The following is a 25,324-nucleotide window of genomic DNA, read 5'->3' as shown; positions in this document are numbered from 1 at the left end:
GCTTGAAGGTATGATAAAACTTATTGTTACTGAAAGACTCATCTCAAAAAATCTGGCACAGAATAAATGCAGCATTTTGCTCCCATGGACTGTGGCAAGATGAGACCATCAATTAACATCTGACATTAGTGTCTGACAAATATCCAGGTTTACCTAAATATGATGCATCTAAAATGACCTGTTGAGGGAAAAGCTTAGGAACTTGTAGATACCTACTACCTAGACAGTACTTTGCATTATGTCACTCAAATTTTAAAAAGCCCATCATATGGACAGATAACTCTGCTGAAAGAACTCATCTGGGGGTAAGCATTCTTCTCAGGAAAATACTTCACAAAAACACCATTGTGTTTTTGTACCAGCTGTTTCTTACTGCTTAATCTGTAAAGCAAGAAAAGAGATTCTTTTTGCAGGAAAGAGATCATAATATATCCAAGCGCAAAGATCCTCTCTTCTGAGAAACAGAGATACTTGGTATATTTACTGGAAGATATGATAATAACTAAAATAGCCCTCTGATTAGGTTTAATGGAAAATAATTATACTTGATTAAAGAATGTATTTATTTAAAGAAACATTCTTTTCCTGAACATCAAGCACAATATGACAGTGGTAAGCTTTAAAGACTGTTTGCAAGGTTCAAATAACCTTACAATTCAAAAAAGAAAAAGAAAACACTCACCTCTTCTAATCTTACAAATGGAGAAACCCTTAAATCTGGAGGACCCTCAGAAGTGACAGATCTTCCACTAGCAGAGCAAGAAGCAGAAGTGAGCACCTATCCCAGAAGTAGCAAACAAAACAGCTGGAAAAGCCAGGGGTGTGTGAGAATGTAGATGTGAGATGTGTCCTTACCTGCCTTACATTCAAACACAGCCATTATTTCAATTTAAGTACAAAGTAGCTGTGTCTGAGTAGTATTCTGAATACCTTGCATTTACATTCAGTTAGTGCTGCTCAAGGTCAGGTAATGAAGCAAGGCTAAACACTTTTATTTGTAGAGCCTGAGCACGTTCTGCTCCAGCGTCAAGAAGAAGTAAACTCAAAGTCATAGGTGTGGGTCTTCGGGGTGGCCACTGATAGCACACCACTAAAATGGCAGACTGGATCCAGGCAGGCTAATTTACCTTGAACTTTACCTCATGTTCTAGCTGATCACTCTTTCTTAATTATGTAGCCATGTCAAAACTAAGCATTTCTAAATCATCTCATTATGACTGAACATTAACAATATTACTGATGCAAGAAAGAAACCCCTTTCTAACATTTCACAATATGACTTTAGAAAAAGCTAAATTTGCTTTGTAAAAATTAAACTGACCTATCTGATATTAATTTTCCTTTTAATTATGTTTGGCATTGGAGACCAGTGTATGAGGGAAGTTGATAACTTACTCGTATATAAAAAGACATGTACCAACATCCTTTCTTTTAAATAGAGGCTTTCTAAATTTTTTTTTAATGTTAATCATTCTTTGTTTTGAGAAGTTATTGTTATGTAACCACAAGCACCTTTTTTTATTTTAAGGGTATTGTGGTCCTGATAAACATGATAAAGTGTGATGAGGAGGCATCAGGGCATTTCAGAGATGACCATGTTAGCTGGAACTTTAAAAGTTTTTAACTGGAAGAGTGTTCACAGTAGTTAAAGGCTGACAGCAAGAACTGAGTAATCTTTTCATATAGGGTTAGATTTAGTTGTGTTTTTTCATTACAATAAATATTCTTTTTGGTACTCAGAAGTGGTTTCAGGGTTAGCATTCACTTTCCTTCATCTAGCATCTACCTGGTGGTCCACACTGCATTTCTTTCAGTGCTCTGGTTCTTGGGAAAGTCTTAGATGCTCCATCTCTGCCTGCAGCAATATGCCCTGGGGAACTCTGCCTCCAGGGCAGCTCCACACTCCCAGCAGAGTAATTATCTTCATTCTGAATAAACCTCCTTCCAAAACAGAAAATCCAGTTTACTCCTTCCATGTGTCATAAGGGATAACCATTGCCTTTAATTGACGGTGCTTTCATGTAAATTCATCATACAGTTAACTTTGTGATCTCAGCCTAAATAATGTCATTTTTTTTTATTTAGTGCTTAGTGGTTGTGTTGATTTGTAAAAATCCCTCAGGTGATTATACCTTTCAAATGGCCCAACAGTGGTGATTTAATAAAAGACTGCCTTTGGAAAGGTGTTCTGAAAGTCACCTACAGCCACGGATACTTCATCAAATATACCAAGTCTCTCTTTTCTTCTTTTTGGCATGAATCTCTGTGGATAACTTGAAGTCAGATCTTAACTGAATGCTTTTAGTCATTTTATTTCTAGTACAGGCCGTTTGGCCTGAAATATGGGCAGAGTTCCTGATTTACTTCTATGACTGAAACTACAATGTCTTTACCCAAGTTTAGTCAAATGCAGTGTAAATTAAGAGGGGTATTCTGCTTCCAGGTATATTAAAATAGAAAAGTTCCTGTTACTTAAGAAATCAGTAAACTTTCCTTAGATTTCTATTGTATGTGTCTGAACAGTTAAATTGCAAGTTCTCTGGGGCTTGGCTTCTTGCTCATTCTGCAGTATGGCCACAATGCCTGATACTCTGGTTCTGGACAGTGCTTCCCAGCTTGTATCACAGGGCACTTAAGAGACATCAATGTGTTTTACAGAACATGTCACTTGGGGCCATCTCCATGCTAAATCCAGCATTGATGGGGAATTTTGTATATTTGAGGAGAGAAGTGGTCGTTTGTCAGTTAAGGTATCAATTGTGGCTCATAAGCTAGGAAAAGGTAGCAGGAGCAGGCATAGAGGGGAAGTGGACTCGCTACATAATGACAACAGTCCTTACAAAAACAAATGGATATGTGTTACACTTTTTTTCCTGTCTGAGTGCCAAATCAATGCATGTTATGCTGCTGTGCTACCCACTCCTTTCTTCTGAATAATTTGTACCTGATTTTAATCATTTAACCTTGTTCAGTATGAAGCAGCAGCAAACCACTTGGTGGGCTCTCCATTTATCTAACAATGTCCTTCCCTAAAGGAAAAACCCAGGGGAGCTGATGCACATGTTTATGTTGAGTAGCGCAAATACCTGAACAGTCAATACTATAATTCAATGGTAGTCTGAAATATCCACATATTTTAATATTTGAAGAAGGTTTTTTGACCATATTTATCATTTTGGTTGATGATCATTCGATAACAGATGGAGACAGATTGTATATTATGATTTCCAAATAAGGATTTTTCATGCTTTATTAAAAAAAAGCAAAAAATAAACAGAGATTTCTGTATTACGATAGCGTCTGAATATACCAGGAAAGAAAGTATGTATTTTTTCCTAATTTCTTCTGCATTTAATTTAAGCACTAAGAAGGTTCATTTCTTTACTTCTTGTGCCATCTACGTTTGTTTTTCTCTTGGCATTTCAGAGCAGCTGCAGATTTTACAAGCTTATTATTGCTGTAGCAGAAGCGTGTTGCTTTTACTTTGCTTTGGCCTCAGCAGAACTGCCTAGAAAAATACCAGAAATACCATTTAGTTTTCTGCCTCAGCTTCCTGTATGGACTTCCTTGGGCATCACCCCTGGGTCAGCGCTAGGCGCTCTAGGGCTGTCCTGCCCAGCCCTCACCCTCCCTGTGGGGAAGGGAGCTGCTGCACTGCAGGAAAAACCCGACACAGCTTGGGACTTTATGGAAGGATAGAGCAAAAAACACAGGAAGGGCACGAAGCAAAACTGAAGAGATTTTGTGTTCTTCCTTTAGCCTGAGAACAAATAAGGCCAATGAAAGTTTTCAAAGTTGTGAATGGTGCAAAGATGGCAAAAGCTCATGTCTATCAGCATATGATAAATGAAAAGAAAGCACATTCTCTATCAGGAAAAGGAAAAGTTTCTTCCTGTATATAAAATGTGGTGCTTACTACTGCCAGGGCCAAGAATTGGGCAAGGTACAGAGAGACATTACTTCAGGTAACAGAAACATTCACAGATATAATAATTAATTGAAAATTTTTGAAAATCACATTGTTTCCTCCTCCAGACCTTAATTATTAGAGACCCAAGACCAAACATAGGCAGTAAACTATGGATTATAGGGTATTTTTTCTCCTTTAATGTGTCCCTAATCTATCATTTAGTCATCATATCAAATTCATCTGAGTCAAGCCTTGGTAGCGTTATTCACATAAGTTATCCCATTAGCTTCACTGGAACCACTTGAATGATTAAAGCAAATAGAATTTGGTCTTAAAATTTGCCTCACAGATTCATGCTTTCATCCTCTTACCTGATTTTGTTACAGTTTCCAATTAGTCCCAGATTTCTGTGGCTCTGAGACTGTTGTTCCAGATATGAACTCATTAACTGCTTAGAAATGGATTTTTATTTCCCTGCTCAATATTTGATCTCTGTGACTGTAGCTTAGAAATTAATCGGATTTCTTTCTGCCACGTTTCACTGTAAATATGTATCGTATTTCCCATGAACTTTAAATCTTTCTCCTGGTTTCTTCTCCTTGTTGAATATCTGTGGTTTTTTTTAAATTTCTACTCATTGCTCATGAGTAAATGCTGGCCAGAATACTACAGTAACAGTAAGACTTCATGGCTCTAAGACACATTATACTACCAAAACAATCTGAGATTTCCAGAAGAAAATATTCAGTTCTAAAAAAATAAAATGATCAGGTAACTGCTTCGGTTCTGCCATAAGGAGAATTTTTTCTTTTCTTTTCTTTTCTTTTCTTTTCTTTTCTTTTCTTTTCTTTTCTTTTCTTTTCTTTTCTTTTCTTTTCTTTTCTTTTTTCTTTTCTTTTCTTTTCTTTTCTTTTCTTTTCTTTTCTTTTCTTTTCTTTTCTTTTCTTTTCTTTTCAAGAAATTTAAATGAAAATTAAGTTAGCTGAGAAAGGCTGCCATATTTAACATTTATATTCATTAGGCAGAACAGCGATCTGCTACCTGAGTAGTAGGGATATACTTGCTTATGATGTTTCATTATCACATTTACCATATGTTTTGTTATTCACTGCTATTCTTTTGGATGAAGACAGTTGGTGAAAAATAATAAATTAGTCATAACATTGATAAGCTTATCTGCATTTCCTTATCTGCATTTCACTCATTATTTTATTCCATTGTCTCTATTTCAAATGTTTCCCAGCACTTTCATCACCTGCATATATATTTGTCAGGGTTGGTGGGGGGAGAGGGGTGGCAACAGTATTATGGCAGTTCCCTCAGTGGAAGCATTAATTTGAGCCTTTGCTTAAGCTTGTGAGACACTATCATAATTTCCAAGCATTAGAACCATTCTTCTTTCATGAGCTTTCTGTATTCGCTGAAGCATTTGAAAAGTGTCGGGTTTTCCTTTCTTCTTAGCAGCTGGTTACAAAACTGACAGGAGATAAGATTGGTGATAGGACAACAAAACTGCACTTTAAAAAATGTGCAGTCTCAGAATCTGAAAAGCATGTTTTCACGCATTTCGCTGTGTTAGAGCAATTTAGTTCAGAGAGAAGACTCTTAAAATCTCCTCCAGAATTTGAGCTGCATCAGTAGTAATTCAAAATGTGCTTCACATGAAGGTTTTTACTTCCTAGCTCTGCCTCACTCTCCTTTATCTATGATCACCATTTTATTTATGATTATCAAAAATCAAAATCTAAGAATAGTTTTCTCTAGACTCAGTTTCCTTGTATGCTCGCTTGGTGATTCTTGCTCAGAAGAAGTTCTAGTTACTGGCAGATTTCTAAAACTCTTTTCTCTCTAGAGAGCTTTCTCCAGAGAGCTGCAACTTAGCCTCATATTAAAAAGAACAACTGGAAAAGCATTCCTGATTTCCATTGCTCCTCAGCTGATGTCTATGTAATGAGAAGGGGAATGCTTGTAAAATTTGTTGTCCTCAAGTAACCTGAAATCCAAGGTTACCTGAGTCACCATTATGGTGTTGAATGCATTTAGCAAGACCTGAAAAACAACTTTTTATTAAAAAGGTTTACTACCTTGGTCTCTGCATGAATATATTATGCTATTTTGGCATTATTGGTATAGGGAAAGATGATAATTTTCTTTGTGTTGCTGCAATTATTTGAGAAAAGAGTTAGTTTTGATTTTCCTGTACAAGAATATGGAAAGCTATATTATGAAGCACTTTTGTATCAGTCTCTAATTTTATGAATTATGTATCTGCTTTGAGGAAAAAACTCTCCCATAACAGAAATGCTTTAACAAAACAGTATAGTGGGGTTAAACTATTTGACAGTTTAGCTCTGTGATAATAATCACTAAATAAATAGTTTTCAGACTCTATGGAAGAAAGATTCTGTTTCCTAAAATTTTGTAAGGAAGCAGCATTGTCAGAATTCTGTGTTTGGTGGAGCTTCCTTGGAGGCTTTATTGAGCCTTTTGCTGCAAGACAGAATCCAAGTCAAATCGGCCTCAAACTTGCTGTGTTCATCAGACTAAAATTCTTAGTTCCAACCTTGTATATCTAGTTCTTACAGTGTTTCAGACCCATTTTTATGTCTGTATTTTTAATGATTCATTGTATTTCAGTGTATAACCCTTTAATGTGTGTTCTAAGAATTTAAAATTCACTGAAAGATAATAGATAAAATGTCACTATATTTGGTATTATTTGTAGCCTTATGTGTGTTGTCCATATATTATAAATACTTGCATGCCTGGATATTTACCATATCATGAATATTTTTAATATCTTGTGTAAGTAGCCAGGCTTGTCTAACTGCAGCAGTAGACCTGGAAGTATTTTTAAAGGTTAAAGTGTGGCGTACTGTTTAGTAGAAGTTTTCTGAAGAATGTTTTGTTCCAGTATATTGATGTTGCTTTCTTAATGCACCATATCAATTCAAATGATTACAAGAAGAGAAAAAAAAACATCCTTTATTTCTCTTATCAGCTTTATTCTATGCTGAAACAACCTCAGAGGCACCGGTGTGTACAAATCCAGCATAACTCTCAAGTGTCAGACTTACGCACACAGATCCTTGCTGACTCCCTTTCGTCTTCATCATAATCTGGGGCTCCCATTTTAGCACGTGGAGCGTTTTCAACCTTTGCTTCCTAGTTGAAATAAAACGTTGCTATGGATACCCATCTGAGTATGGGAGACGTTTGGAACTAATAGTGAGGTTCACAAAGAACGCTATGTTGCGTTGCCTTCATTTGTAATTAGCATAATCTCAGCGTTACGGTGGTTTCTCTTGTGATGTTTCAATCAAATTAATCTTGATTCCTCTTCCTCTTTCTTGTATTTTCATTCTTTCCATAGCTGTAACTTACACAAGTTACAAAAAAACACCGCCTCCGGTGCCGCCTCGTACCACTTCCAAGCCACTAATCTCCGTCACAGCACAGAGCAGCACAGAATCCACCCAGGATGCATATCACGACAGCCGGACTCAGAGGATCTCCCCGTGGCCTCAAGACGGGCGAGGGATGTACAACTCCACAGACAGTTTGGACAGTAACAAGGCCATGAACCTTGCCTTGGAAACTGCAGCTGCACAGCGCCACACTTCTGAGAGCCAGAGCGCCTCGATACGAACCAGTGACAAGGCCATTTTAGTGTCAAAAGCAGAGGAGTTTCTTAAGAGTCGACGTTCCTCTATAGGGATTCAGGTAGCCTATCATTAACATCTGTTCTGTGATGAATTGCTTGCCTTCTTTCTGTAAATAGCGTAGAATGAGTCATTCAGCTTCACTGGTTCTAATAATCTAACAAACAACCCCTGGCTGCTTAGTGTTAATTGTAATTCACATCATGGCAATGTGGCTGTGCAGAAAAGTCTTCAGCTAATATGCAGTACCTGGAAGAAAATGAATGAATAAATCTCTAGGGAGGTTACCTGTCATTAACACTTGATAGGAAAATTATACTGCAGAGCTACAGGTGAACAGCATGTTCATCTCCTTCTCTCCATGAATTCATGGTCCTTTTTATAGAATTATGCCAGCTTTAAAATGCTTGACTGTATTTTTTTTCCATTATCCTTCTCTTTTGACCTTGGAAAATGTGTAACTATGCTGGATCCTCAATGCTTATTCCACCTAAAAATCTAATCCCCCACTTTACTGACCAGCGTTGTGTTGGGTAGAAGAAGGTACCACGGGAAAGAAAGAAACTTGCTGATGTAGAAACAGCATAATTATAGGTGGCCAGTAATTAAATAACATTATTAAGCACAATCTTTGAATGCTTCTGCATTTGTACAGCAAAAAATATTGTATTTATTTCAGCTGACAGAATGCCCATCAGACTGTGCCATGTTGTCTCGTTTCAGGTGCATGAAATAAGGTGATTCCAGATGCATGTTTTGAATGATATACCTTCTACTAACTGGAAGGTACTCAATAGTAATGGTCATTTATTTTAATCTCTAGGAAATGCCAAGTATTAATAAAATCCGCAAGTTAAACTTGCAAAGAATTCGACGTCCTTTGAAACAGAGGAGCAGATTAAAATTTAGGCTCCCCTTCTACTCGTGCTTAAACACACATTTACTTTTGGTTATGTGAATATCCCCCCTTACATTGTTGGGTTCATTCCTGTGCTTAAAAATCTCTCCTTTTGCCAGATCAATTGTAAAAGAAATACCATATATTTTGGCATAGTTACAGGTATTGCTGAGATAACAGTATAGATCTTGAGAATAGTCTAGAGCAGTAATAGTCCACGTAACTGAGCTCAGTGAGTGACTGTCTGTCTCTTAGGAAGTAATTGTGCAAAAATAATTATTTTTTTCTTAAATAGTAGTAATTCCATTTCTACTAATTTCAAGATATGATTGTGAGTTAACATTTGGGTTAAGCATGTCACAGCTATCTGTTGAAATTATCTGACTAACGCAGCAGTATGATATATTTTTCCTATTATACAACGTGAGTATTAGACTTACGAAAGATGTAGGCTTTGTCAGCATGTTGCTTGAATATTTCTCAGCATAGAGATGTTTGATCATGCTTCTTTACACATGGAAAAGTATGCAATTTAATAGCGATAGTAGAACATTCAGATTACTACTTTTCAAATGTTTTACAAAGTAATTAGCATATCCTAAATTGTTCAGAAAAGGGACTTTACAGATAACGGTCAAAAGCTCAGAAGAGCAGCGAGTAATGTTTGATACCTTTTAGCCCCAGCCTGATACTTCGTTTTCAGAAAAGAATTGTATGTAGTCTTGTTCTTATCTCTTCCTTACAGCAGCTGTGTGCAATGGTATTTAGCCATGTTGGTGTCTTGCTTCAGTTCATGGAATTTCAACAACTAATTCTGAAACTTTGATTATATCACTTGGTCCTATTTTTCACTACAGGTGATGACCAGTACTTTTCACGGGGCTTTGACCCTTCTCGGTATGTGGTGTGTTTAAAAATCTGTGCTTATGAGCCATGAAGATGTCTGTACAATGATTTACATCAAGGCAGTGGAACTTCTGTAACAACATATCATCTGATGCTTAGGCCATAATATTAGTTCTCAGGTGTATATACTGCAAAAGGCAGAGTTTTGTTTTTCAATAGGAGGTCTTAGAAGGCTGAAGTGTTTTTTTTTTTTTTTTTTTTTTTTTTTTTTTTTTTTTTTTTGAGAAGTAGAAACTACTTGGTTCTACCATTTGGTATTAGATAAGGTTAAAATTGCAAGATTACCCTTGACATCCTACTGTGCTTTTTTTGTTTTTTCAGCAGTCAGTTTCAAACTTTACATTGGTGTGAAAAATACTGATCTGCAGCATTTCTAAGCAGAAAATGCATTTTGTCATATTCCAATTGCCATATTTGTATGGAATAATAACACAGGACAGAATACATTTATTTGAAAACTACATAAATAATAATTTATGCCTCCAAAATGCAACTAAAGTATTTCATTTCTTTCAGACTTCTGCATCAAAGCATCTTAGGAAAGGATGTTTTTTATTTGCATATTTCCTTGATTGACTAAATGACTTGTTTTCTCATTAGCATGCTATGCCAGGGTATTGCATTGAATTTGCATTTATTTGCATTAATTAATTTGCTATCAGGATGGTTAATTTGTGCATTTTTTAATGTTTCATTGCTTTAACATGTTGGTGTGAGAGTGATTACTAATGGAGTTCTGTATGGTGGGAGGGAGGCAGACGGATAAAGAAGGAGCAGCGATGCCTCTAGAAGCAGGTAGAACCGCCATGGACCCAGCCGCGGGCCCCGGTGTCTTTGGGGTATATGGTCTGGGCAGTGTACATGCAATGAGCAGAAGTCTTCTTAGAAAGTTCTGGCATAATACACATGTACCTTGGGACTGGTGTGCACATGTACAGGAAACCTAACACTGCTGGGGAGCTTTGGAGTTACTATACATGATCAGTCTCCTCCAGCCTGCACAGATGGAGAAAAGCTTAGCTATGGTAGCCCATTTTGTAGTGTGCTAGCCCTCCCTCTGAAGCTTTTTGCACAAAAAAAAAAGCTTTCAGAAGCAAAGCTTTCCCAGAATAAAGCTGTTGATTTTTTTTTCACTTGCATATTCAAGGGAAGAGGAATATTGTCAGATATGTCGGTAGGCAACAGATAATGATGATCCCTAAATTTAGGCAAGTTACAAAATACTGGTTCTGGGATTAAAAATACAGTCAGCATTCTTAAAAATATGTATCACAAAGAATAAAATTCTAGTAATATTAGTAGCTATAGTCTTCGTATCTGTCTTCTACCATGACAGCAGAAGACAAATCAAAGCATTTGAATTAAAATGGAGGAACAGAGATTGTCTAGAGTGAAATAAATCATAAGTCAAAAACAAGATTATTGCTGATATATTTCCAGGGATTTTTTTTTTCATAACCTAGTATATTTGCTAATAATTACCATTCAACAACACCTAGGTATAAGCCATTTCATGTGAAAGGCATTTAGACTGTAAAATATAACAGAAAACATGTCAAGAAATTACTTCGTCTTTTATTTCAAGCATCCCAAAATGTACGGTCCTTTATTTCTTCTCTATTTAAAAGATGTTGAGATTTCTCAAAATGAACAGGAACTCCAGAAGTAGATGGTATGGAAACAAATGTTTTAAGTGTGGAGACTGACTCATGATGATATTTTTGGAGATAAACACTAATTGTAGCAGCATAGAGAATGGACTCTGTCATCTTTGTTATCATCAGGAGATCACTCTTCAAAAGATTTACTTTTTTTTCCCTCCAGGATCTTCATTAAACAAATTGTTCTTATAAATCAAAAGTTGCATTCAGGAGGATTAGTGCAATAACTTGCCAGCCTCATTTTTGAGTCAAAGGTGGATCTTTTTTTTTTCATTTTTGGAAACAAAATTATTATTAGAGTTTTATGGCAAAACCTTTGTTCAAGAAACTCTGCAGCCTCAAACTGAAATCTCCTTTGTAAGCGAAGTGTTTTGTTCCCATGTGGTGTACTTACTTGGATAAGCGTGTAGAGGTTATACCGTCCCTGTCAGTGCCTCGCTGCAGTGTGCACGTAGCCCTCTGCAGTCGGCACAATACTCCCATTGATTCCACTGGTCTTGGGATCATAAATGATCCAAAGTGTTAGTGGTAAACTTTGATCATTGTCCTCCTAAAATCATTATGAAGCTATGTTTTGGGGAGAGAGAAGTGGGTGCTATCCCTGGCTTGTGGAAGTCTCTGAAAGTTTTGATAACACATCCATGGTTTAGAAGCTGTAACTTGGCCTTTAAAGTATTAACTTTAAGTTTAATACTTTAAAGTATTTAAATACTTTATTTTATTTTATTTTATTTAAATACTTTATATAAGTATTTAAATACTTTAAATACTGTGTTGAGCAACACAGAGTCCGATTTCACAGAGTTGCCTGTTAGCAGTGCTCTCAGCCAGTATCTGTATTTTAGTGTCCTCCATTTGTTAAAAAGCTTAGCGGCTGAAATAGTAGCTAGAAAAAAGCTGTGGTTATTACAGACTTCTAAGCTTTTACTCTTCTCACAAATTACTATTGCTTGTTTTGTTAGGTGCCAGTTAACCTTGTGAAACATTCAAACTGGGAAAGACCCAAAATGCTGCCTTGCAGAATATTTGCTGACTTGGTTCAGAATAATTTGCCATTTAGCATTAAACGCACCAAAAAAGTTAGGAGTAATCACTGTTTTGTGCGTTACTTTGTGTTATTATCTCATATTAGCTTAACATGGATTTCAGTTGTGAACTCTGGCATCCACTTTTTAGCAAATAGTGCTTTCTGCAGAGAGCTGTGGAAGTTTTCAACCTGTTACATGGTATTCTTGGAGTAATTAGCACTTACTGTGCCACACAACATATTTGAGTAGTCTGGATGTTCTGCTGGGAAGCAGTAGAGTAGCGAAATGGTATCCGATAGTGAGACACTCAAAATCACTCAAGCCTGCAGGTTTTGGTACATTTTGGTGTGTTTCTAAAAATTATTTTGAAATACTATAAGCTTTTTGGCTGATAAAAGTGTTATTTGAGTTAACTAAAGCAGTGGAGGTTAATACTGTAGTTTTACTTTGAAGTATTTTTTCCTACTTTGAAGTTACTGCGTACAAATGAGATCTTCCTTTACCTAAGAATGGTTATCTGTGTTCACAATTGCATTTACTTGGTCTAGTGTCAAATGTTGTGTTTTCTTCCCTTTTTACTCTTGTTATTGCTAAGAAGCCTATACAAGAGAGGAAAGGTGAATTATTTTCCTTCCTGTACATCATCAGAGAGATTGTTTATTAAATTCTAATTATAGAACAAGTTGGTTACAGCAGTGAAAACCCATTGAGGGCAGTGAGGTTGCATGGGGAGAGATAATGTGGCCTGAAGGACTCTTACTACGAATGATTAGGAGAGAGAAGAAAAAGACACCAGGTTGGAATCCCTTTTCCTGTGCACTGAATATATTTTATTCAAACTTCCCTTAGAGACAGTGTGTATGGAATCTTAGACTGTGATTTTTAGAACAGTGAAATGTGATTTTGCAGTACTTTTGTTTGAGAGCAGCATAATACTTGAGTACAGAAATAAAAGTTGCTTTTTAGTTGTTAAAAATTATCAGCTAAAAAAACAGTTAATACTTAGCAGAAATAATTTCATCAGTTCATACATCCTTTTCTAGACTGACTGCCTATAAACAAACCAAGATTGATTGTAATGTGCAATTTAATTGCAATATTAATTTACATTTTTTCAAATAATTTTGTGCAAGTATAATTTAGTCGTATATGGTTTATTACCAAGTTGCTGTCAGTATCTGATATTTCGTTTTTCAAATTTTGAGATGAATTGGTCATTCATCACTGGTCACAGAGGTTTTATAGTATTGTCTGTTCCTTGTATTGGCAACAAAAACAGTGTAGGGGAGAACTGGGTCCATATGAAAGGTAAGGCAAAGACAGAAATAAGTACAAAAGAATGATTTGTTTTTCATGCATAGAAATATGAATTAAGAGTATAGCCTATGCTGTACTGCAGGCTAAACTTCTTTAAAACAGTGCTTATAAAAGATCAAATTTTATACGGGGAATAATTTAAATTTAACCCTTGGTAGCAAAGATAGATGATTTCCTTTGGGTCTCAGTCCTCCATGAAGCCAGGGGCTCACCCCTCATACCAAGCAAATTGCTCTGCCTTGTGATCTGGTTCCTCCTGCCCTGGCCATGGAAGCTGCCCCGCGCCGGAGCTTTGTTGACCCTGTAGCCTTCTGGTGAATAGTACCTTCGATGATACCTCTGATGGTAGTACCTTTGCAAGGGGCAGAGAATGTGGCTGAAGGAGGGTTCTGGCCCCAACAGCAGGAACTTCTAGATCTTTCTCTTGAAAATGCTTTTAATTACAGAAAATTGTCTAGATTTGCCTTGCTCCGATTAATTTACTAAGAATGCCATACTATAACCCCCCCCAAACAACATTTTTTTAAGGCATGAAGGGCCAAATTTTAAATTATATCTATTATTTCTTTGTTTGCAAGAGGAGAGGAAGTTAACCTACTACATTAGATCTGTTTCTCTTCTTTCTTCTGCTTTTGGTTGATTTCTGGCAATCTTTTTGTGAGACTATGTGAGACTACCTCATGATTAGATAGCCATACCTCTTGTCATCTTATTTCACTTTGTTGAGATTGTGGGGTAAGTTGTAAATATGAAGACTTTTAGAATCTATGCAGAATCTATTTCAGAATCTATGTTATTAAAAAAATAATGAATCATAAAGAATAACATCAGATTTCTTAAGGCTTATTCAAGTTTCAGAAGCCTGAAACTTGAAAAACATTCAAACGAAGCATTACTTTTCTCCTCTGCTCATTTGAATTTAGTTTGGCCGATCTGATTAAACTTAAAGAGTTTCCTGTTGTCCTCTAGCAGGAGTCTTTATACCATCTGCCATTCAGAAATACAATTTGTTTGTTCATTTGTTTCTTTGTGAGTGAAAATTATTTTGTTTTTTCGCACTCTAACTTGCGTTGGCATTTTCCTCCTTTTTTGTTGGTTATTACAATATGTGCTCTCCAAGATTGTTCAAAAAATTATTTGGCATTCTTCTGCTGTTACAAGGCACAGTAAGGAAATGAAAGCATTAAAATAGGAAAGCAATCATGAGGTCATTTAGTCAGTATCAGTCTTGGCAAACTGGATTGAAGGATAATTTGGCAACAGTTTATATTTAGAAGTAACTAATGCCATTTCCATTTTGATATCTGGGACATAATTTCCTTGATAATTTTGTTTTGAATAAAATTTTATAGTAGATTACTTCATTTATGCCTGCAAATTCCAGGTGTTAGTTACATATTGGGGAAGTTATCCGGGATATACTTCTAGGTGAAATATCAATAAAAAAGTGCTTGGATAAATAAAATGATTTTTCCTAGACGTGTTACGTCAAAGAAAAATACCAGAAAAATACCATGTCAAGCAAAATGTAAAAGGGAATCTGCCCCCCAAAACATCAAAAGCAGAGTTCAAATGAAGACGTACTTTTACTAAACCAAGCAATGTAGTGGGCAAAAACAGATACGGCTTTGATATGCAGTATTAAGAAAGGTGTGTGTTCCCAAATTTGTCTGCTTTATTCCAGCAGTATCAACTGGCCTAACTGATCTTCTCCATACAAACCTTTTCTTGTTTGTATCTTTAGACCGTCACAGTTACAACAGGGCTGTGTCTGAGCCACTGAGAGATCCACATGGAAGCCAAAAGTCTCTTCTCTGTCCCGTTGACCATCGCTCACCTTCCACACACTTGTTCCTAGCTGTGCATTAGCCTCACAGGTGTGATGCCGTTGACCTTCCTTAGTCCACTTCCATATCCAGCACTTAACCCGCAGGACTCATTCGGCAAGCCCCAAGGGGCGTGGCATGCAGAAATGGTCATCCCAAGGGCTTTGCGAAGGAAGCACAGTGCTTTGGAAGGAACTGAAGACACAAGACTGTCAAGTAGAGAGACGTGAAAGTCCTTAAATGAAGAAAAACACTTCCCACATGTCAGAAGGAAAATATTACACATTTACATGTTTATGCCTTGATGATTTTTTGAATCAAGTATACTCCCTTAATATTAACAGCTCTGACTCTGACCCCTAATCCTACAGTCTAACTTGGTTAATCAAAATCAAACTAATTTCTTATGTTCCTTTATGTACTTAGTATTAAAGGTATTTTTAATCAAAATTCATTCACTGCAATGTTGTCTGCAGGTAATACTCCTAGTGAAGCCCGTGCAGCACCGCTACTTTCCAGTGGTCTGATCTCCATGAGAAAGTGAACTCCCTGGTTGAAGACCTCCCTTTTCATAACATTACTTTTTGCAGTTTCAAGCTCAGTAAGGTCCTAAAGTGTATGATTTACTTCAGAGTGACTCTGGTAGATTTGGGGCTCTTTCTGTCTCTCCTAGAAAGAACCCAAATACTGTAGCTTTTAGCAACACTCTTGACTATTGCAGAAGTTGCCGGGATTCAAACATCAGGAGACTTCCTCCAGAAAATGTTTCCCTGACTAACATCTTCTTCCTGTCAGCATTCGTAAAGGTGCCCTCAAGAGCCATAATCTAATCCTTCCGTGCTATCTCCCCTTATTCACGACCTGCCATCTTCTCTCCCTTTGAGAACAGGTTCGTTTCGTTCTTCAAAACATGGCTATGCACATTGCACTGAGCTCCCATCACTGCAGTCCAGGACTGCTAGTGTAACTTGCTTTTCATGGCATCTCATTCACATGAATCTAATTCAGCGAGAAAAAGCTGGCACTGGAAATGACAAAACTAAATAAAACTAATTTCCCTGAGCTAGAGAGGAGAGGGTTCTGCAGAGACTGCTTTTCGATAGCAGAAAGAAAGGGGTGATGGTAATCCATCCAGAAGAGAAGGCAGCTGCTCTCCTGCATTCACAAATTCAACTTCAAAAATAGTAATAGCAACTCACTGGCTAGAGCTAGGAAGCTCATCAGTGTGCGTATGTGCATGTGCATATGTGGGCTCTTGGCCTAGTCCAGTTCATTTTTATTTCTGCCTGTCAGTCTCTAATGAAGAAGAAATGTCATGCCCAGCTTTTCTGAAGTCTCAGAAAGGGGTAGCTGAGGGCCTAGTCCCTCACTTAGACCTGAGCCTGTTATTCAAGACTCTTTTGGGCCCGTGGTAACTTGCGTGCTATAAAGAAAGGTGTCTTTCCCAATAGCTATTCCTTGTGCTAAGAGACTGACCCTTATTGCTGCTCTGCTTACAGCAATGTTTTTTAGGGAGAGAGTGACCTTCCAGGCTCAGCTCAAACCTCTCACTCACATTGTACCTGAGATCCACCTTAACTAGGGAAGCTAATTTTCCTGTCTTTTTTTCCTCCTAAGCCACCTGCCTCAATAGCTGAGGCTGTTTTTCACTGCTAATGTCAAAAGAGAGCTTTCTTTTTATACTGACAGCAACAAATCTTTGAGACTGTTTCTGAGTCTGATATCTTAGAGGAAACAGTTCTCAAAATGCACAGCCTGTCCAAGCAAATATAGCAGGCTTCCGTGCATCTAACAAGGTGGGAACAGATGACAGGGCATGCTTTCCTCTGCAGCTCATGCAGAATGAATGGAGTTGCTGGGAAATGTGTCTTTCCGTGACAGTTTCCATGCTGGTATCTGGAACGCTTTGCAAACCTGTGCCTGACACTACTCTGTACTGTTCAAGGGCTGCTGTAACACTTACTAACGGGATTGTACAGTAGCTTTTAATTAAGATCTCCAAGACCCACAACCAGGTAAATATGAAATGTATTCTGATTACCAGTTTTGATTCCCTTCAGTGTGAATATACATGGAGCTCCTGCTTGGAGACTGAAAGAAGTTACAGCTAGCTTCTTCAGAAAATGCAGTCCACATGTACATTCACTTCCTACCCTGCTTCCCCCTTCTCTCTGCATCCTTCCAGGAACTGGGGGGACTCGGGCTGTGCAGCTGGGAGAGAGCTGTGAAGGTTGTTGGGCTCATTCTAGAGGGCCAGGACGAGCTGCAGGGTGCAAGTGTGCTGCCTGAGTCTGCTGCAAGGGGAGGGGTTGTCTTGTCTTCGTCATACAATATATTATTTGAATGTACCCATAGACTATCCATCCTGAGAAACTGCTTGCTGATAATACATTTTTTTATTTAACAGTGAAACTATCATTCAAAAGGACAGTCTATTCTATTCCTTTTTTTTCTAACTCTCCTTTGATTCCATTCCATGTTCCTTACAACATTCATTGTCAAAAATTTGGAGGCAGTGTGGCGGTGGGGAGTGTTACATAAAATCCTACAGAAACTTGTGATAGAGATGTGGTCTCAATTATGAAGAAAACTCCACTGTGAATGTATTTTGGCAAGTGCATTTCAGATGGGAATACTATAAAAATGCATAAATTACTTGCTTGATATAGCATTTTCAGGACCGTGTTATTAAAAAAGGTGAGATATGGCTTTCTACTGTATTCTTCACGTCATTTAAATGGTTCTATATTTGTCAGCGCAGTTGTCGATAAAATTTCATTGCAACATTTCTTTTTATCACTTGCAAGTTTATGTGACTACTTGAGTTTTTATTTTATTTTGTAAATCATGGACTATAATGAGAATGTTTTGTAATAATATAAAAGGGGCTGTCGTGTGGATTCCTAGTTCTAAGAATAGGACTTTCCAAACCAAGCTTACTTCCTACTTCCACTGAACTGAATAATTGCATCTGCTTAAAGTTGAAATAGGGAATTACATAGCAGAACAGAAGTAGTTGTGCAAAGCTTTATAAAATACAGCACCAAAACAATGATACTAGGCTGAATACTTACTTTATTTTACTGTGTTAGGTATTTCTTAGCTGTAAGAGAGAAAATATATATTTAATTTAAATAAGTGCAGGTAGAAATAATGCTGAATTGTCAGTGCTCACTCTGCAGATATATCTTTTGTGTTGGATTAGGTGGAAACAGCAACTGATTCAGATACAGAGAGCAGAGGTCTACGGGAGTACCACTCTGTTGGAGTGCAAGTGGAAGATGAAAAACGGTAATTCAAGCACATACAAAAATCTGTAGTCTTTCATAAAACAAAGCATTTTTATATAAAAAGAATTAATAAATATCTTGCAAGTGCTACCTCTAAATCATTCACAAAGTTAAATTTGTTATATGCATGCTGTGATTTGTAAAATTTGTAGAGATTATTTAGTGGTCCCTTAATATTCAGCCAGATTTCCAAATTGTAATTGGAGGGAAGAAAGTGAAAGGTGAAAGTTTTAAGTGCATTAATGATATCCTTTCATTAGTTATAGAACAAATGCAAGGAGATATATATTGGAATATGGTTCTTTCTGCAGGACCTATTGCACTGACAGACTTCTGCTGTTCTTGCAGGAGGATATAAAGCATAGGATGTTAGCCAGGATACCTTTATCCTAACATAGATTGAACTTTTACACTTGGTCAATCCTTATCTACTTTGATAAACTGCTGGCCAATGCACTAACCAACAAGTTATCCCTGGCAAACACTGCCCATTGAATACTGGACTGGGACTATTATCTCATTTCACAGTAGCTAACTGACAGTATCTAGCTGCTATTTGCTTTTTACCACTATTGACAAGCAGCAATTTGAGCCAATAAGCCTAGATGGGAGAAGATTTCACAATCTTTTTAACATAAAGCTTTTCTAAAATGTCTTTATTCAGTGGCATATCACAATAGAAAATCAACATTTGATCATCATTCTATGAAGCAGGAAAAAAAAAACCCAAAACCTCTTAAACCCGGTGCTACTATTTTTCTTTTTCTTTTATTAAAGAATTCACAAGTCTTTACTTATAAGATTTTCAGATTTCATCTGAATATGATCCTTAATATTTGATTTTTTTATACGTGTACTTAATAGTCCTCCATAAGGGATATAACTCTGCAGTACTGCTAGTTATTTTCATTTCATTTAGCAATGATACACGGTATTTTATAGTATGAGAACAAATCAATATTTGCTTCAAGAGATAATTTAAATGATTTTCCGTTGTATCTTTGCTCAAATCAATAATTCCACTATAACTCCATGCATTTGTTTTTTCCCTCTGTTGTTACTCACTGTCTTATTTTAGTGAAATAAGCACAAGGAAAAATATTAGCCTAAAGTTCAAGGGGAAAACCAGAATTCATTCACTGAAACATTATTCTGTGCCCCTTTATAATCGCATATGTATTTATATTTTTAATCTCTTTTCTTCCATCCCTCATCACTAAGACATGGACGGTTTAAGCGCTCAAACAGTGTAACAGCAGCTGTCCAGGCTGACCTGGAACTGGAGGGCTTTCCAGGACACATAACCATGGAGGACAAGGGACTTCAGTTTGGCTCATCGTTCCAGCAGCACTCAGAGCCCAGCACTCCTACCCAATACAGCGCAGTGAGAACTGTACGGACACAGGGACTCTTCAGTTACAGAGAAGATTACAGAACCCCAGTTGACACCTCAAATCTTCCACCACCAGAACCCTGGCTAGAGCCAGCCATTGAGACAGTAGAAACTGGTCGAATGTCTCCTTGTCGACGGGATGGATCTTGGTTTATGAAGTTACTACATACTGAAACTAAGAGGATGGAAGGATGGTGTAAAGAAATGGAAAGAGAGGCAGAAGAAAATGATCTTTCTGAAGAGAGTAAGAACATTTCAGTATCTTTTTTTAATAGATGCCTGTTAAAATGGGAAATCTCTTAGGATGAATTGTGGTCTGTAGTTTTTCCTTACTCATTTGGCATTATCAGAGACACTTTGTAGAACCGTTAGATAGAAGATCCCTCTCCTGTAATACATTGTGCAAGGCCTTTGCCAGAGTGAGGTTTTATAGAAGTAGTTGAGGAGCCATCTGTATAAAGTCAAGTGCCGGATCAAAGTCTGGTGCTAAATGTGGCTGAGGTGGTGCAATAGATGCAGATCTGTGGCTCCATCTCTGACACAATCTTCCCACCAGCTTCTATGACTCTAGTGCCTAATTCTTTGCCAGACTGTACTAGGTGGTCCTCTGTAAACATTTTTTGTTTGTCTTCCTAAATGCTGATAATTTGCCTGCTACTTGGAACAACTATTTTTAGAATTTTGTCATTCCTTTATAGGCACTTCTGCCTAACATAAAGGATTTGTTAGACTAACGAAAGGAATAGGCAAAAATAGTAGTTAAAGCACTTCTACAGTTACACAGACATATGAAGTCTTAGATGGCAGTTCGGCTGCATTTTCTTAGTATAATTTTGTCAAGAGTCATTATTTTTCTCCTAGTTCATGTGGACACCTTGAAAGAAATGATAGGATAAAATGAAAAATAATGTGGACTATTTTGGAACAAGATCCAAGCCAGCACTAATGATAGTAATATATCAAAGTGGTCCTAGCACTCGCTAGCCAGCTCCCTGTGATTCCCTCTGAGGTCAATTATCCTTGTTCTTCAGTCTCAGTTTTATAAATATTTCAGTCTCCACTGATCTGAAATATTTCCTCAACCACAGTTTCCTCAGATCTCAAATTAGTTCATACTAAGTTTCCTTACTAGCATCTTTTCCTACATTTCACAAATCTCACACAACAGCTCTGAACACTTTTTCCTGGTTGCTTTCTTCCTTCCCCCTCAATGATTTCTTCTTTATGTTCTACCCTCAGGTCTTGGGCTAGGCCTACATGATTGCTAACAGGCCAATCTCTGTTTCTTGCATTGACCTTTATTGGAGAAAGGATGTCTACATTTTGCTTCATCATTTTCATTTTGCAGTCTTATTTCTCCACTGTGTTGTGCACAAGTCTTTTCCAAGTAAAAACATAGTGTTTGTGGTGGAGTGGGGGGACATAAGGCTGTTTTTTTTTTTTTCTCCAAACTCTATTGCTTTCCAAAGTTGTATTGATACTATGAAGTATTTAATGATCTCCTAAGGGCTGTTAAAGTACCTATAATAAAATACTGTGCTTCACTTAGAGTGTGTAAGGGTTCCCCAGCCTTCTTTCGTAATAGTTATTTTTTAATACTTCTTATATAACTTATAAATCTTGTTTTTCAATTCCCCAAATCCTTGCACTCCTGAATATTGGCATTTCCTTGCCATCATTAAGTATCCCAAAGTGTCAGGTTCCCAGATGGTCTTTTACTGATGTGAGCACACCAGTGATTGTGATCTGAAGCAACACTCCAATAAGCAAGACTTTAGTCTCCTTGGCAACAGTAAAATTATTAGGGAGAAAAGTGGGGAAATACATAGCTAGTTAGCTGCTCTCTCTCCCAGGAGGCCACTGAGAAGTCCTCGGGAGGACCTCTCCCACCTCCGTTCTCTGCAAGCCTTTCTTCTCCCACAGCTCTAATCTAATCTCCAAGCCTATGAAATGAGCAGTGGAAATACTCTCACGTCAGTACTCTTTTCTCAGTTGTAGACGCAGTTATTCTCTGGCATGTGAAGCTAACTTTGCATGATGTTAGTAAAACTTGGAGAAGGTGTTTTTAGATGGCTACCAATTCATAGGTGCAGAACCACGTTCCCTCCTCCCATGTGGTGCTGTGCTCTTGCAGTCTAGGAATAGTGAGAAACCCCTTCCCACACAGGGAAGCAGCAATTAGGAGAATAGCTGTCAGACAGTTGTGCAGAGGACATGAAGACGCATTGGATTTCAATCATCTTTCTTGGACCTAGAGAGACCATTTTAACCTAGAATAATTTCAGAGAGAAAACAAAATGGATGTGGATATGAGGATTTTACTTTTCACTATTTCTAGAGTGACTCTATTCTGTAAGAGGAGAAAACAGTTTCTTTACATACACTTAAACACAACTAAAATGGGCCTTGCAATACACTTTTTAAACTAACCGCAAAAGGTTTGTTAGCTGTGTTTGATATCTCCCTAATATCTTAGTGGAATTACTATAAAGTAGGTCTATATAGCACAAACAAAATCAGATTTTTGTCTTCAAATGATTGCCAGAAATGACAATCAGACTTCCACTTGTCCATTTCATGTGTTTCACTTCAAGAAATATTCCTCAAAGCATTTTCAAATTGCATTATCGTTGAAAAGGTATCCCATGACTTAATATAACTTACATCAGGAAAAAAATAAGTTATCAAAGAATTATTTTCTATGGAGGGAATGAGCTTCACAGAATTTTAAGATTTCTGTATGCAGATTTTTTTTCATGTTGATTCTTTGACACATTTTGTATCCCCCAGTTGAGCCATGATGGTTGAAAGGTGTGTATGCACAAGAACTGAGGTTTAATGATACCTGAGCATGAAATATATTTTGACATATTTAAGCATTTGGTAGTTCCCTGAAAAAATATTCACAAATGCCTGACCCAGAAGCAACTGAATATGTTTTCCATTTTCCAGCAGGAGCTACTATTCCCAAACCACTTCACAGCAAAGTTTGCACATTTAGACTGTCAATGTTAGTGCTGAATCATTTATTTTAAGCCAGGTTGTATTAATTATACCTCAAGAACAAATACAGCTTTGCATCTCAGCAGCCAATCTTTATGCCACCATTTATATTTCAGTTTAATCATACGAAGAGTTAAAACAGAACTGCATTTTAGAAAGCAATTTTATTTTGTACGTTATCACAATAGCCTTGAGATCACAGAAAGCGATCTGATTGCTGTATTGATTTTTGCTTTCACTGTAGCTTCTCTCTCATAATGTTGTTTTAAGAACTTTACTCATCAGGTCTTTGAAAAGGAGAAAAATAACCTCTCTCTCTTTCTTTTTGCAGAATTTATTTATTTGGTCAGTGGCCATGAATTGTATTTTTGAGTCTCTGAAATTTTATGTATTGTTTATGTGGGCAGTTATTTGAATTCTCAATGTTTATTATAACATATATTATATATATATATTTAAGTGTGTATGTATGTATGTGTATGGCAGTAGCTGTTCCCAGTCATCTGACCATCTGCACTAGCGGAGTACCTCCAGGCAAAGATACGTGTTTCTCAAGGGTAAAGGCTGGAGTTTCTGTTTTACACCCTAGAAATTGTATTTGGCTGTTAGTGATGTGTAGGTGATGATAAGAAAAATGCTCTTGATTGTCATGAAGCTCTGGAAGACGGAGAGGGCCAGGACCATGCAGCTGGTGACTCTGCTGGGAGGTGCAGGAAGGAGGGGAGCAGGCCAGCCCGGACGGGAACGGCGGCTGCGGGCGCCAGTCGCTGCCCAGAGCTTGTAGATCTGTCAGAGATGAGCAGGAGGAGCTGCGGACATCATGGGCTCCTGAATGCCATGCGTTTTTTCAAAAAGTATTTCAGTACTCAAGTCAAAGAGAAAACAGACTTTACTCCTATGTCACAATCTAAGAGGAGATATAAACTGATGCTTGCAAAAAATTTCCTTTTGTTAGAACAGTCTCTAAGCCCGTTATGAACTATGTACCAGCAAAAGGGTTGTTTTGCTGGTATCTTCTGCATCTTTGTTAGGAGCTCTGCAGGTGTAACTGCACCTGTTGAGGTAAGGTGAGCTCTAGTGTAGAAAAGATATAAAAGAGAGAGCACAAAATGTCACCCCTCTCTTCCTTCACCCCTTCCTTTCATGGAGGCCTGGCTTTTCCTTGCTAAACCCCTGGTGGAGAGTTCCAGTGTGCTAGAAGGGATTTAATGACATGTACAAACAGTAATGAAAAAGGTAGAGTTAAATCTTCTGTACTTTGGGGGGAAAAAAACCCAACAACTCATAACTGATTTATTTTTGCATATTCATCAATTTATCACACATAAAAGTTTTCTTAGGTGGTCGACCAAATGCAAGTTATTCTGTCACTTACCTAATTTTCCTTATGCTTTTCACAGCTCTATCCTCCAGGAACTGTTGTAATTTACATCAGGAGTGTTGTAAATGACTAGAGAATGTCTTCATTTCCTTGAAACAGTTTTTAAAGTCAATAAGAGACACTCTCAGAATGTGGAATCTAAGAAGCCCTCTTAGCATTTGAATTATTCTGCTCAGTTTTTCTCCTTTTTGACCCAGCTCCATTTAAGGAAAAAGTCAATCTACACAGAGTCTGCTTGTTCACATTTGAATCCACTTGGATCCCGTTGCCCTACTGTTGCGATAACAGACCCTAAGATTAGTACTGTGGAAATTTGTCATTTGCAAGTATCTCAGTAGCTTAAAATCTTCAGGTTTAAAAATCTGAAAATTGATACGGAATTTAAAAAAGCTAAGAAGTTTTTATTTACAAACAGGACTCTCTAATATGTTCATTTGTTTTATAGAACATACCATGTTTTATAAAATCTTGCCTTATAAAAGTTCTCACTGACTTCTATTAAAGGAAGTGCTTTCATTTCCAAATCACATCCTTGTCATGTAAAATAATGTATGATGCATATTGACATAGTAATGTGCATATTTTACAGGTTGAGCAATACCATTCCAAAGGCTGTACAGTTTATCTTGAAAAATAGATACATTTCATACTTACGTTATAGAACATTGCTAATACGTAGCTGTGCTGTCTGAAAATATTATCTCACTCTAAACTTTATACACTTACTATTATGCTTATTTTTTATAAAAAGACACATATTTCAGACCAAAGATTACTAATATAGGAGGATAAAAAATTAGACAAATATCTGGTTGAACTAAATGACAGCTTTAAGATTTTCCCCAGGCATACATTCTCTGTATTGTGTGAACAATTTATTTACAATTATATAAAAAAATGAAATAACTGAATGAAATGAAATGAAATGAAATGAAATGAAATGAAAATGTTAAAATAGAATTAAATTACAATGAAAAATTGCTGAAGGTGGATGAACAGTAATACAGACACATCAGTTAAATAAGCAGTAAGGAGTGCCAGGGAAACAA

The 25,324-nt window shown here is 37.1% G+C and overlaps 1 protein-coding gene across 1 annotated transcript in view; it reads left to right on the top strand.

Moving 5' to 3' along the window:
- DLGAP2 (DLG associated protein 2) overlaps window positions 1-25,324 on the top strand; it is a 304,160-nt gene that overhangs the window by 266,778 nt on the left and 12,058 nt on the right. The window contains exons 9-11 of the mRNA XM_062571124.1: window positions 7,284-7,633; window positions 18,414-18,499; window positions 19,720-20,135. Coding sequence (XP_062427108.1) covers window positions 7,284-7,633; window positions 18,414-18,499; window positions 19,720-20,135 — 852 coding nt within the window. The remainder of the gene's footprint in view (window positions 1-7,283; window positions 7,634-18,413; window positions 18,500-19,719; window positions 20,136-25,324) is intronic.

This window comes from Rhea pennata, chromosome 3, assembly GCF_028389875.1.
Source record: "Rhea pennata isolate bPtePen1 chromosome 3, bPtePen1.pri, whole genome shotgun sequence".
NCBI classification, from domain to species: domain Eukaryota; kingdom Metazoa; phylum Chordata; class Aves; order Rheiformes; family Rheidae; genus Rhea; species Rhea pennata.
The sequence above is the reverse complement of the archived record's forward strand: the minus strand, read 5'-3'. Positions and strand labels throughout refer to the sequence as shown.